The 12572-nt window shown below is 45.7% G+C and overlaps 1 protein-coding gene across 3 annotated transcripts in view; it reads right to left on the bottom strand.

Moving 5' to 3' along the window:
- Positions 1-11840, bottom strand: part of srcap (Snf2-related CREBBP activator protein) — a 29811-nt gene extending 17971 nt beyond the window's left edge. For 2 of the 3 annotated variants that reach the window (XM_070448316.1, XM_070448317.1), the window contains exons 1-14: positions 11600-11840; positions 9705-9779; positions 6376-9563; positions 5643-5690; positions 5064-5318; positions 4734-4919; positions 4023-4362; positions 3136-3314; positions 2918-2996; positions 2714-2803; positions 2358-2534; positions 1944-2155; positions 1512-1689; positions 1254-1390 (exon numbers count right to left, since the gene is read on the bottom strand). In XM_070448316.1, coding sequence (XP_070304417.1) covers positions 1254-1390; positions 1512-1689; positions 1944-2155; positions 2358-2534; positions 2714-2803; positions 2918-2996; positions 3136-3314; positions 4023-4362; positions 4734-4919; positions 5064-5318; positions 5643-5690; positions 6376-9309 — 4815 coding nt within the window. In that variant the 5' untranslated portion in view covers positions 9310-9563; positions 9705-9779; positions 11600-11840. The remainder of the gene's footprint in view (positions 1-1253; positions 1391-1511; positions 1690-1943; positions 2156-2357; positions 2535-2713; positions 2804-2917; positions 2997-3135; positions 3315-4022; positions 4363-4733; positions 4920-5063; positions 5319-5642; positions 5691-6375; positions 9564-9704; positions 9780-11599) is intronic. The other variant, XM_070448318.1, reaches the window with a different exon arrangement.
- Between the last annotated feature and the right edge of the window lie 732 nt (positions 11841-12572).

The raw sequence follows: 12572 nt of genomic DNA, 5'->3' as shown, positions 1-12572 counted from the left end.
ACACGCTATTTGTATTTGAGGTTTGGTACAAAAATTGGTAATATGGACACAAACACATTGAGACATTATTTACTGTAATAGAGAAATTTACTTTTCAAACTATGCCCTTTTTATGTCTCAACTCCTCAAATAGCGCGCAGAGCAGACACTACTAAAACAACAATCAATGGTCAGTCTGTTGCAATGACTACTGGACAACTTTTATTTGCGAAGCTACCATCAGTGGGATTATGACTGAACGCCTCTAAGTCAGAATCCCCCTTAAACGTAATGATACCGTAGTGCCGTGGAGCTTGCCCGGGATAGCTTGCCTCTTTTACTATATCATTGTGTTTACTTGATAGCTACCTACACAAATAGCTAGCTAGAACAAAGTGTTAATAAGATAAAAATATATATAATTAAAAAGATTTAAAAGCAATACAAATACCATGTACCATTAATATAACAGTCTGTGGCTAAAATGCTGCTGTCTAGTCTGTGTTTTATAAATGTGCAATAAGCATAAAACACAATTATAAGGAATTGGCAACTCGTTGTCATTCTGAAAAATAAGGTAGGCCACTTGATTTCAACACCTGAACAAAGTGGACAGCCTAACATGATTTTCAAACAGTTGGAGACAGACAGAAGGGTGTGTTCATAACAGTTCAACTTTGCTAGCTAGCAAATAGATCCAAGTTGGCTAAACTTGAAATATAAAGATTAGCTGGCTAATCACTAGCACGAGGCCTTGAGGTTGTTGATGAGACCAGTGTTCATTTTCTGTAGCCAGATGCCTGCTACAAGAAGTTAGTGCATTATGCATAGTTCTAGTTAAATGTGAAACAAAAAGGGCATTTTTCATAGACTTGAAAGCCAGAAAAGTGATTATTGTAAAAAAATATATATTTTCATTATTTTATCAAAATAGTTTATTAGTGGGGTCTTATGGTTGTGGAAGGCTTATATTGAGCCTAGGTATAACTTCACTAGCCCTTAATTAATCAGATCATTGCTGTCTGTTTGAAATGCGTGTATTTTACCTTTAATTGCACAACAATGCTTATTTAGAAAATAAACATGACAAAAAAATTGTAAAAAAACAATATGATTTTTAGGCCATATCGTCCGGCCATAGACGGTACAAGCTGGAGGACTGCCCAGAACAGAGTGCGATGGAGAGCGGTCCTCGCTGAGTTAGTAACAATTTGGTGAATTGAAGATTTGTATCCATTTACAAGGGGATTTGGTGATTGTTGGTAGTGGTTTACCTGTCTCTTGAGTTTCCTCTCCTTCTGACTGCCATAGTAAGTGAGGATTTTGAATCCGGGACACCAGCGCTTCAGCTCCATCTCCCAATTCAGCATCACACTGGTTGGCACGATGATCAGATGGGGCCCCCAGTTACCTGAACAACCAACTTGATTAAGTATCCGATATCCAGGCTGTGCGCATATCTTCTATTGTCCTGGTAAAACGTTAGTGTATGAATGGACGAAAGGACTGTAATGAATGACTCAATGTCTTACTCTTTTCACAGGCGAGGTGAGCCAGCAGGGCGATGGTCTGGATGGTCTTCCCAAGGCCCATCTCGTCAGCCAGGATGCCGTTGAGCTTCTTCTCGTACATGGTGACCAGCCAGTCCAGGCCGATGTGCTGGTACTCACGCAGCTGGCCCACCAACAGGAAGGGAATGGGAGTTTTGACCTATTGACGAAGAAKAAAAAAATTACATGAATAAAGAGATGCAAACTAGTTACATTTCACAGCATCATGGTGGAATCATAGCCACCCAAGCCAGCGGAGGCTGGTGTCGCTTTAAAAGTGGAGGACGGGCTTATTGGAATGGGATGAATGGAAAAGTATCAACCTTCCCCTTAAGTCATCAACAAGCTTARAGCAAAGGATCCTCGTTTCATGTTTGATTATCTGGCCAGTGTCGTAAGGCATGGGTTACCCACCTTGGTTGTGGCCAGGGTGTAGCCTTTGGGCTGGAGGCTCTCTGCAGTAGCAGCAATGTGGCTGATCTCCTTCTTGGGCCGTGGGCCGGTTGGCAGAGGGGGGCTGTGGTCRCCCTCCTTCAGCAGGATCTCCATCCCCTCACCGCACTCATCTTCCTCACTGTCCTCTTCCTCAATGTCACTGACCTCGTCCTCTTCACTGTCCTCATCATCTGGTGAGTGGTTCATTGAGAAGAGGGGTAATGCAGTGAGGGTGGTATAATCAGGACAAAACGCACATGCTTGACATAAAGTAAAAGCACTTGAAAACTTTGATTTTTGGTTTGTAGGTCCATCTACAGTGTGAAGCGTGCCAAAGCTTTCGCAAGGTTAGAGAAAAGATGTTGCAACATTGTTTGTGTGTGTGGGCAGTACCTGAGGAGGTGGTGTTGCTCTCCACATCACTTTCTTCTTCCTCGCTCTCCTCTTCCTCGTCTCCGGAATTTTCCGACTCCTCTGTGCTGGCAGGAGAGGCGGACGCCGAGGGCTCCTCGAAATCAGAGGCATACGCTCCTTTGTACTTCTCCAGCAGCTCCTCCACGGTCATGTCACCTGGCAGGGGAACGGGAAGAAAATAACGTTTAGAGCAGTCTTAAATAACAGATGTTACAGACAGGGATATAGCAGTTACTTGGGGCTTGTAATGACAACAGCTTAAAAACAACTACGCAGCACATTGGAGTCATCATCTGTGCAGCAGATACAGCCGTTTTAGTAGTGTGGGTGGTAACCTTCTTTAGCCAAGTCATCAAGCTCTCCTGTGTGATCAGCTTCCCCCTCCACTACCTCCTGGGCTGCGATGGTGTCCTCCTCGTCTTCAGCTGAGCACCACAGACAGGGACAAATAATTACACCAATGCTCACAGCCAAGTCACTAAATTGACAAGTTATCCATTGAACAATGCACAACCACAATGGTATTACTAGTGCCTCACCATCCTCTTCGTTGGCTGTGAACTCTTCATCTTCCTCCACTGTTGTTGACGAATTGCCTGAGCACTCCTCTTCCGAGTCCTGGGGAAGGAACAAAGTCAGTCTCCACCGAATAACAACATTTACAGTATGATCAATGAAGTTGTAATGTGCACCAACGTATACAAAGGAAGGAAATGGTAGTGCGGTATGAGTGAGGGGCTTTGCCAGTGGTACCCACCTGTGAATGAGGCCGTTTGAGGGTGCTGAGCAACTCTGCCAAGGACATGGTCCCCTCCTGTCTCAGCAGCTCCATCTCCCTCCTCTGGGTCTCGGCATCATTGCCGTCCTGCGCCTCCTCCACGTCGATGGTCTCCTCGTCATCTTCCTCCTCGCCACACGGAGGCTCAAAGTCTCGGTCTGCAGACGGGAGGAAGAGAGACAGAGGAAAGTTCAAACGGGTCTGTTAAGGCATCTGGAAGCCGTACAGGATTCGGTACCAGGATAAGTTTCGCTTCCATTATGCTAGGTCAGGTCTGATGATTGGAATGTCAATGCACTTTAGAGAAGCATAATTGCATAATTTCTGGCGAGAAATAAATGGCAGGAGATGAGACTGGCCTCTTGTCAAMACAGCGCTTTCTCTAGTAGTTGAGCAGCCCTTGCACTGAAGTCACTGTTGACCTCCCAATGGCTTTCTGCACAAACAGCAATTTGTCAGCAGCCTAACCCAACAGCCCTGACATCCACAGCCAGTCTGGTCACTGGACTGACATCACTGAGTCTGACAGTTGCTAATGGAGACTAAAATACAGGAGCACTAGCGTACACCTTAGCAACAATCTTACAGAATAAGCTTTGATCTAATACTAGCAATTGATTGCATTTAAATAGCACGTTTCACAAGGTCTCAAAGCAACGCATCCACCAACAATGTGTAGCACCAACTGGTGACACACAGCAGGCATTTTGCACCAGGATGCACTACATACAACACATCAGCTGATCTAAGAGCTGTGGCTACAACAACCTCCTTATGTTGTAAATTATAGGTAGGTAAGGACTAGAGATTCTGCATTGGGGCAATCTGGATTCACAAGAAACAATTAGCAAAGAAACAGTCCTCACCATCCTCATCCACAGCAGGTGGAAGGGATTTTTTGGGTGGCGAGGGTGCAGGTTCACTGTTCCCAGCCGGTGCCGTTTCCAGGGCCTGACTGAGGAGGTCGGAGTATTTCTCTGTCTGGCCCACGATGAAGTCCAGCTGGAGGTCCAGAGCCTTCTTCCTCTTCTCCTCCAACCGGGACTGCTGCTTGTACTGCACCACCTTCTCAACACTGCCCCAGAAGGCCCGGACCTCCTTGGCTACGTTGGAGGCGACTCGTCTGATTTTGGCGTGCTCMTCCCGCTTGGCCTTCTCCTCCTTCTGCCTTAGCTCCTCGTGGTGTCGCATCACCATCCGCACCACCTGCAGAAACATACATATCTTTTGAGTTCCTTTGAACTTTTTGAACCTAACCTGAAATCATGATGGCAGTTAAAGGAGATATTCACCCGTTTTGAATGTTATACCGTTTCTGTGCATCTCTGAGCGGTGTTCTATCGATTCCCGGGGTCACTTCATGTTTTCATTTGTATCTGAACTATTGCCGTTGAAGCAGGCAGAAATACAGCCAGTATTTTTTACTCAAACCACACGCGGGCCGGATTGGACCCTCTCTCTTTTACACCCCTGCTTTAAGCCATCAGTAGGTAATACCAATCTCTCTGCATTATGAATTCCACTTTGGATGGATGCCAAGCGATGTGAAATGAAAATGATCTATGGGAGCCTCTGACCTTCCTGGCGACCCCTCTCTTCCACCTTCTCTCCTGGGCAAAGTCAGCAGAGAGCCACTGCATCTCCTCACACAGGTAGTCCCAGTGCACCTTGGGCCGGATCGGCTCCGTCAGACGGGTCAGTCGCTTTATAGACCAGAAGCCTTCTCTCTTCAACGCTAGGGTCCTGCCCTCTATCTCAGCTTCCTACAACAACACAACACAGGTCACATCCGGAAGCAAAGAAATAAAGTTTATCTCGTCTAGACAGTTGTTTAAAATAAAATAAACATTCACAGTTGACATTTAGGACCAAAGGTCAGTAGGATGAGCAGGAGAACGCTGACTCACGTGTTTGGCCAGTTCGGCCATGTCCGCGTGACGCTCCATGCGGGGTCGATAGGGAGTGACCGGGTCCGATGGGGAGGAACCTCCCAGGCCCATAGAGGGCGGGGAGAGGAACCTACCCCGGGGACCTCGGAGAGCGAGGGGAGTAGTGCTGGGAGTCCAGTCACTGGAGGAAGATGGGCTAGGAGAGGGGGGTGAAGAACAGGGCGAGAAGGGAGACGAACTTGGAGTGACCCTGTCTGCTATCCACTGGCGTACCTGGAGATGAGAAGGTAACAAGGACTTTTGAGCAAGACCATAACAAGACTGTGCCTACAGGAACAGAGGCCAAACATGCATAGAGATCACAGAAAAACCTGTCTCAACACGATGTTGTACATCAAGCTGTCAACAATTCTCTTTGAAATCACATGCAGCATTGAATACAAAACAAACAGATTAATATTCTGTAGCCTACACCCATTCAAACTGTGCAGTGTGTGCYCCACCTGCCATCTCATGTGAAAAATGTCAGCTGAATGATGGTTCAGTGATCATTCTGCAAGTGTGATCCTATCAGAGTGTCTGATACCCACCGCTTACCTTTGAGAAAAGGGCCTTTCTGTCTGGCCTGCTCTGTCTCTGCTCATGCTGGAAAACACACATGGCTTAACATGCGGCCAACTTTAAATCACTAGGGCAAAACACTGCATATGAAAGATCATTTCATGCAACAAATGGAGAAACAATTTTGAGAACTGAGAATGAAATGCTATAATTTGAAAACATGCTGAAAACATGCTGAAAATTAACATCTTAAATAAAAGTATGGAATTACGCCTGCGTGTTCATTTTTCATCACCTGAAAAAAAGTCCCATGCTCAAAAACTAATCTGAATGATAAACTTATGCCTTGTAGCTTTGCACTTTCAACAAGATTTCATGGAATTGCCTCATTCAAATATAATCGCAGCACCAGCTGAGCCAGCTACATTTTCCTACATTTAACTAACCATAGCATATTAATTATAGGGCAAACACYGTCAACCAAGCCAAGCTCAAAATTCTTCAAACTGAAAAGGGAGTTTATTATATAGCCAAATTAAATGTGTCACAAAATTGCATATCAACACATTATACCTTCATTAAACAATGAAAATATGCATAATTAACAAGTATACATACAGTAGAAAAATGTTATTGTGTGCCGCTGGCAGAGCAATAATTTTTATGTGAAAATAATTGTCTCTGTCGATACATAGCAATATAATTGCTGACTTGGCAGAACATCTTAAGGAAACAGCTAGGCCTTAAGGAAAGCCATTTTGGGGCATACCTTGCTCTCTGCTGGGCTGTGGGTGACCATGCTCCTGCGGCCAGGCTTGGCCTCCACTGCCAGGTCAGCCTCCCCATCACTGCTCTCCTCCTTGGCGCTGCTGATCCCTGGGCCCTTCACACCAGCTAGCCGTGGCCGGATAACGGGGAGCGGTCCAGACTGGCTCCCATCACAGGAGGAAATGGAGAGACTACTCCTCGTCACATTGCCTGATGTTGAGGGCAACTTGGGGTCAGAGGGGCGCTTGGAAGGTGTGTTGCCAATGGTGGGAGGGTTTAAGGTTTGGGAAACTGTCACTGCTTTCCCCATGGAAGTTTTGATCGAAGTTAAGGCCCCTCTGTCAGATTTGCATGGCGTGGGACCAGAGGGAGGGAGCAGACGGGGCTGTGTTGGGGTGTTTGTAGAGGGAAGTGCTGCTGTGGGTTCTCTCTTGACGGAGGGCTCTGTCTGGCCTCTATGAATGCAGAGAGCCACAGGCTCCTGCACAGAGACTGCGGCTGCCACAGCTTTGGGAGGGCACTCTACCACAGGCGCCTCGTCTGAGCCACAGCTGGGGCTTCTAGCGCTAGGATGTGTCAAGCTGTTGCTTTGCTGCACGCACAACCCCAACAATAAGGAGGGTGGATGTTTGAGGAGAGGGGTGTCCCCGCGCTTTAATAGGAGGAGCTTTGGGTCGATGACGCCAGAGGAGAGCGCGGACCGGGAAGCCTCCGGTTTGACCTCGGTTGTTGATGTCACATTAACAGCACGATCAACATCCTGCTGGGTCTGCACTGGGGTTTCTGTCAGAGTTGGACAGGGCTGTGGATCTTCAGGCCCTTCATGAGAAGAAACACAGGACTCTGGTTCTGTAGTACTTCGTAAGGTAACTCCTGGTACCTCTTTTAGAGGACAATTCTGCCCTTTACTCTCTGACAAGTGTATGGTAATTGGCGAGGAGAGGACCTCAATACTGTGTTGACTGGTTGACTGTACAACAACCTCTGTTAATTCGTCCATTGGGGAGACAAGAGAAGACTTACTGGTCGTTGACCCTACTTCAGTTTCCCCTGGCAGCTTTTGGGTGTCACTCAGATGGGTGGTTGGGGAAACGCTCACCCCTCTATGGTCTGAGACAGCTGTGCTGGTCTCCATACAAGGTGCTGTAGCTTGTGTACAAGTGTTCGCCTGTCCAACTGTTTTATCTGATCCTGGGACAGTTATGACTAAATCAACCTCACTTGAATCTTCCACCACAGCAGTGTCCGCTTCAGTAGTTGTGTTTTCGGGTTCAAAATGATGTCTTTCATCAGTCATCTCTACATCTTGTGTAGAGAGACTAGGAATATAGTAATTTGAACAGACTTCCATTTCTGAGAGACCGTGATCTGATGAAAGGGGGCCTTGCTGGAGAATGGCTTGATCATTGTCACTACCCGTTTGAGGGGGAGATGGCAGGTGTATGTCTTGTCCCTCACTGGCTGTACAATTCTCAGAGTGTTCAATGAGTGGGGTGAATAAGTTTACTTCATAGCTTGGGGAGAGAGACAGTCTCTCTCCAACAACTTCTGTTGCAATCTCCTCCTCTGCAAAGCTATAAATCTCAAATTCTCCAGCAGCCAGTTGGGACATTTCAATATCCGAATGGGTCCCTTCAATAAACGACTTTGTTTCTCCAGAAGAAAGTTCAGAGTTTAATTCAATAACATTGTGTTCTTCCAGGAGGATACACTGATTAACCTGCACCTCCTCACACAACTCCAGGCTGGTCTCTCCTCCAAGCATCACAGCTCCTTGAGTGTCAGTTGAGAGGACATGCTCAGACACCAGTGGAGTCTCCATCCTGGTTACGTGCTCAGGATTAGACATCTGAACTTCAACAGATTGTTCTGTCTGCATTGAGTCCAGTTCTAAACTGGGGAGGTGGTGGACATGAGGGGTTGTTGCTGTTGTTGACGTCTCGTGTAGAAAAGAGCTTTGTGACTGGATTGTAAGGTTGGGCGAGGGCTCGGCCATTTCAGTCTCCTCCTCTGCCCCGTTAMTCTCAATCTGTTCCTTCTGTTGAGGTGGACTTTTTTCGTTATCGCTCTCACTCTGTCGGTCAGTTGAGTAGCTTGGGGTGGAATTTCCACTGCCAGGAGGCGTGTAGGGTACAAGTCCAGAGTATTTAGCTCCTGGCTGTGGGGTCCCAGATACGTCAGTTGGTGGGGCTGGGAGTGGCGTTTGTGTGTGTGAACTCCCAAGTGTGACATGTCCACTCTCAGATGGTTCTGTAGGTCTTTCAGGTTCTTGTGGTCCCTGCTCCACAGCATTAGCTCCCGGCATCTCTCCTTTGTCGTCATTCGAGTTCTGCATGGTGATTTTAGGTTCTGTGGAGATGTCGGTTTGTTTCCTCTCACAGTTGTCAGTGATGGGCTGCTCAGAATTTTGAAGAATGRCTGCTTGCTCTTTAACCTCAGATAGAGGTCTGTGGCTGGCCTGATTCGCCTGAGTAGGCAGAGTTGTTTGAGGCTGCTCCATCCCTCCGTCTTCTGTGTGGTCTGGGACTTTATCTGTATTTGGGCTGAGGGGAAGAGGGGAGGCTGTTGAGAAGGATTCAGAGGAAAGGTTTCTAGCTGGGTGTTCCCTGCTAAGTTCCTCCATTCCAGTCTCTTGTTTATATTCCAATTTCTCTGGGAGAGGCTGGCCCCTTTCTGTCCCACTGACGCCCACCAGTCCACCTGCAACTCTCTGATGCAGAGCCTGGTCCTGGCCTGGTCCAGCAGCACTCCACTCTGTACCGCTCGTTTGTCTGTCTGTGTGGCTGCTGTTATCAGTTTGTGACACATAATGCGAATATTGCGCTGTTCCGTCTGTCTGTGTGTCAGAGAGTCTGTCTGAATGGGACTTTGTAGAGAGACTAGGGTCCTTGGGGTGCAACGGGCCCAATCTTCCTCCACCACCACTATCTGACATTGCCCCTCTTTCAAGGCTGTCCTTAGTGTTGTCGTTGGGGTGAGTCTCTGTGGGTGTGTTATTTTCACTGACGCGTCCGTGTCTTTCAGGGTGTGACGTGGTCGTGTTATCCAGTGGTGGGAGAGGCGCAGCGGCCACATTTTGCGCAGCCTGGGGGTTGTCACCCAGCACATTCACAGCCGGAGGGGTGCGCTGCTGCACCGCCTCCTCCCCAGAGCTTCCTCCCTCTGTGCTGCTCCGGCTACACACTGCACCTGGAAGCAGTGAGAGGATGTAGTTCAGTTGACGGATAGAAGTACAGTACATGCATTTATAGACAAATATTTCAATAAGTATCCAGCAAAGAACAATTTGTCAAACTAGTCAATGTCTCTGGTTAAGGAAGAACTTATCACCTGTCTGCGGTGTGGGACACAGCGCTTCAGTGCTTTCCACTTCCAGGATGCTGATTAAGGTCCCGTCCACATATTCTGAATAAAAAGACAAGTGGTAAGTAAAATGATCAATGCCGCTGTTCTCTGGACTATAATACAATTTTCAATTCCATAGAATCATAGAACCACAAATTATTGTTATACTCTGGTCCATGTGTGTTTCTCTGAAGAGTTCTCTGATTCATAGGGATTGGTTTAAATGCAGAAGACACATTTCAGTTGAATGCATTCAGTTGTGCAACTGGCTAGGCATCCCCTTTATCTGAAGAGTTCCAAAACTGCACAATACTGGCCAATGAATGAGGGTGGCAACATTGTTACACTGTACACTATTCATGAATCAAACATTGTATTATATGGGGAGGTGAGGTGTTTGAGGCATAGTTCACAACACAACATTTTCCAACAGACTTTTGCATATGTGTTTCGATTTAGCGACTACTTGCTAGCAAATGCAATATATGTTTTACTTGGAATCAAATATTTAATACAATCTCTAGAATGACTTAATAAAAAAACAAAAACAACTTTGTTAGGTTTATACAATTGTAACCCCTGACCTTTTCCCTGATATGTGGCATTATCAAACATATTGCTACACGCACAAATTGACGCACGGGCCTCCAGCCATTCAAATCAACAGTATTACACTGTTGCAAATGCAATTTATTGTAGTTTAAAATAATCTGGACATGGCATGTGCAGCGGGAACATGTAGGTGTTCCTGTAGCAACGTGACACTCATGCGCTCAATGTTTTCGTGCGCTCTTCAGATTGTATCGTTTCAATAACTGTTGATTTAGCTAGTTAGGTACTATTGTTGTTAGTTGGCTAACTACATGGCTAGCATGTTTGCTAGTTGACTAGCTACCTATACAGCTTGCCTTTATATCTAGATGAGCGTTGTTGGCCCCAATACTTTCAACTTGGCGCGCACGCGCCCCATCCCACCCGAAGTTATGTAATGGTCTGGGTCTTTATAAATGCATTTCTGATTCGCTTGGAGCGAAAAAGGGGTTTAAAAAGTCGAATTAAAACCCGCTTCCCAACAATTACCTGTGACGTCATTGCACGGGGTCAAATAACCACAACTACTAAACATTGAAATCATACATTTAGCTATATAGTCAGTCAATATAAATGATTTACCTCATTAAAATACTGACAAAATAAATTGTTGCTGCAATGTTTCTCGCTAAAATGTAGCAGTGATTACGAGGGGGATAAAGGGGGGTTCGAGTGATCCCACACAGGCACACTTAGTTATGAATTAAAAGATGTCCTCCAGTTGTTTTATTTTTTTTAAACTTTTCCTGTTGAGAAGTGATATCCCAAGTAGACTTAGTGTAAATCCATTTTATACTGATTCCAATATGGCCAACGTGATTACACTCAAACATATTCGCCTGAATATAAATTGCCATTGTTCATTTTGTATCGTCTTATTCTGTGGAGAACTAACGTTAGTGGCAGCCTTGCTAGTACAGATAGTTTTAGCTAAATCTTTTCGCGCCGCAGCTAAATTGGCTGGCATTAGGCTAATTCCATGCCACAGTTTGGCCATGATGCTAAGAAGTACATGTTCTGGCTGCAGGTAAAGTCTAACGTTACAGGGAAGGTAAACAAGCCAAATAATTTGCAACTTTATAATTGCGCCGTCATTGACACCTGTGTTTTAATCTGTGTTGTAGTGGAGTATGCAGACAAGGAAAACTTTCGCAACCCTCAATTTTCTAAATATATTTGTCAGAATTAACTGAATGCTGTGTCCCGCCGCGAACAAGCCCCCCTGGTGCCCCCTACTACTTCCTCCATACCCCCCCTTCTCATGGCCGCCATCTTAAATTCCCACCTACCTGAAATTTCCGACCAGTTTTCTTTTACAAAATTCTTGTTGATGGAGTCGTCATCCGGATAAAATCGTACTCAATCCGTGATGATAGTATTCCAAACTGTCTCTCGGTACCCAACGAGGTAGGAGTAGGTCCGTGGGAAGAAGTTATAATACGGACTGAAAGAGAGCGGGTTCGGCTCGCCGAATCTAGTGGTTGCGGGGAGGAGACTTTTAGACGCAGCGAAATGGTGGAGAACCACTGCTGACAAAGTGCAGAAGAAAGTATTATCTCGCGAGAAGTTGAACGGCGCGCCGTTGCAATTTTTGGGATAAGTAAGACAGTGCATTCATTGCTTTAGTTCAAATTATAGCAAATCCCATGATAATTTGGGGAAATGTTTTATGTTACCATTATCTGGTTAGATTTTATTTTTATTCAATGTACTCCACTAGGATTTCATTCATTTACCTGGTTATGGCAAATGTTTCTCTTTCCATAGAAAAGCTTACAATTCCCCTACTCCTGCACTTATTTGTGGTTTCTACTTAACCCAAGTGGACTCAATATGCAAAAAAATTACCTTTCAATAGCACACTAAATCCAAATATCATACTAGATAAAGCGTTAATTGTGAAACAGGTGTCAATGAGTACTACACCATTGTCATATCAGTATCCCTGACAGGGCAAATTAATTACCATTACTTTTTCAATGGTCACAGAACAGTTTAGCTATTGTATAGAGGGATCAGGATGTTGCAATTGAACTAGGTGGTTGCCCACCATTCACTACTTAAAGTGTTAATGCTGGGACGGAACAAAGTCCTGCTCTCCAAGGTCAGAGTTGGAGATCCACACTGTATGCTCTCTCCAAATTAACATTGTCTGGAAAGCATGAAGAATAACAATATGATCACATCTAAGTATATGTGGTCAGGGGGCAGCATGTAGTAGCCTAGTGGTTAGAGCGTTGGGCCAGTAACCGAAAGGTTGCT

This window comes from Salvelinus sp. IW2-2015, linkage group LG18 (assembly GCF_002910315.2).
Source record: "Salvelinus sp. IW2-2015 linkage group LG18, ASM291031v2, whole genome shotgun sequence".
Classification (NCBI taxonomy): Eukaryota; Metazoa; Chordata; class Actinopteri; order Salmoniformes; family Salmonidae; genus Salvelinus; species Salvelinus sp. IW2-2015.
This window is presented reverse-complemented; position numbering and strand designations above follow the sequence as displayed.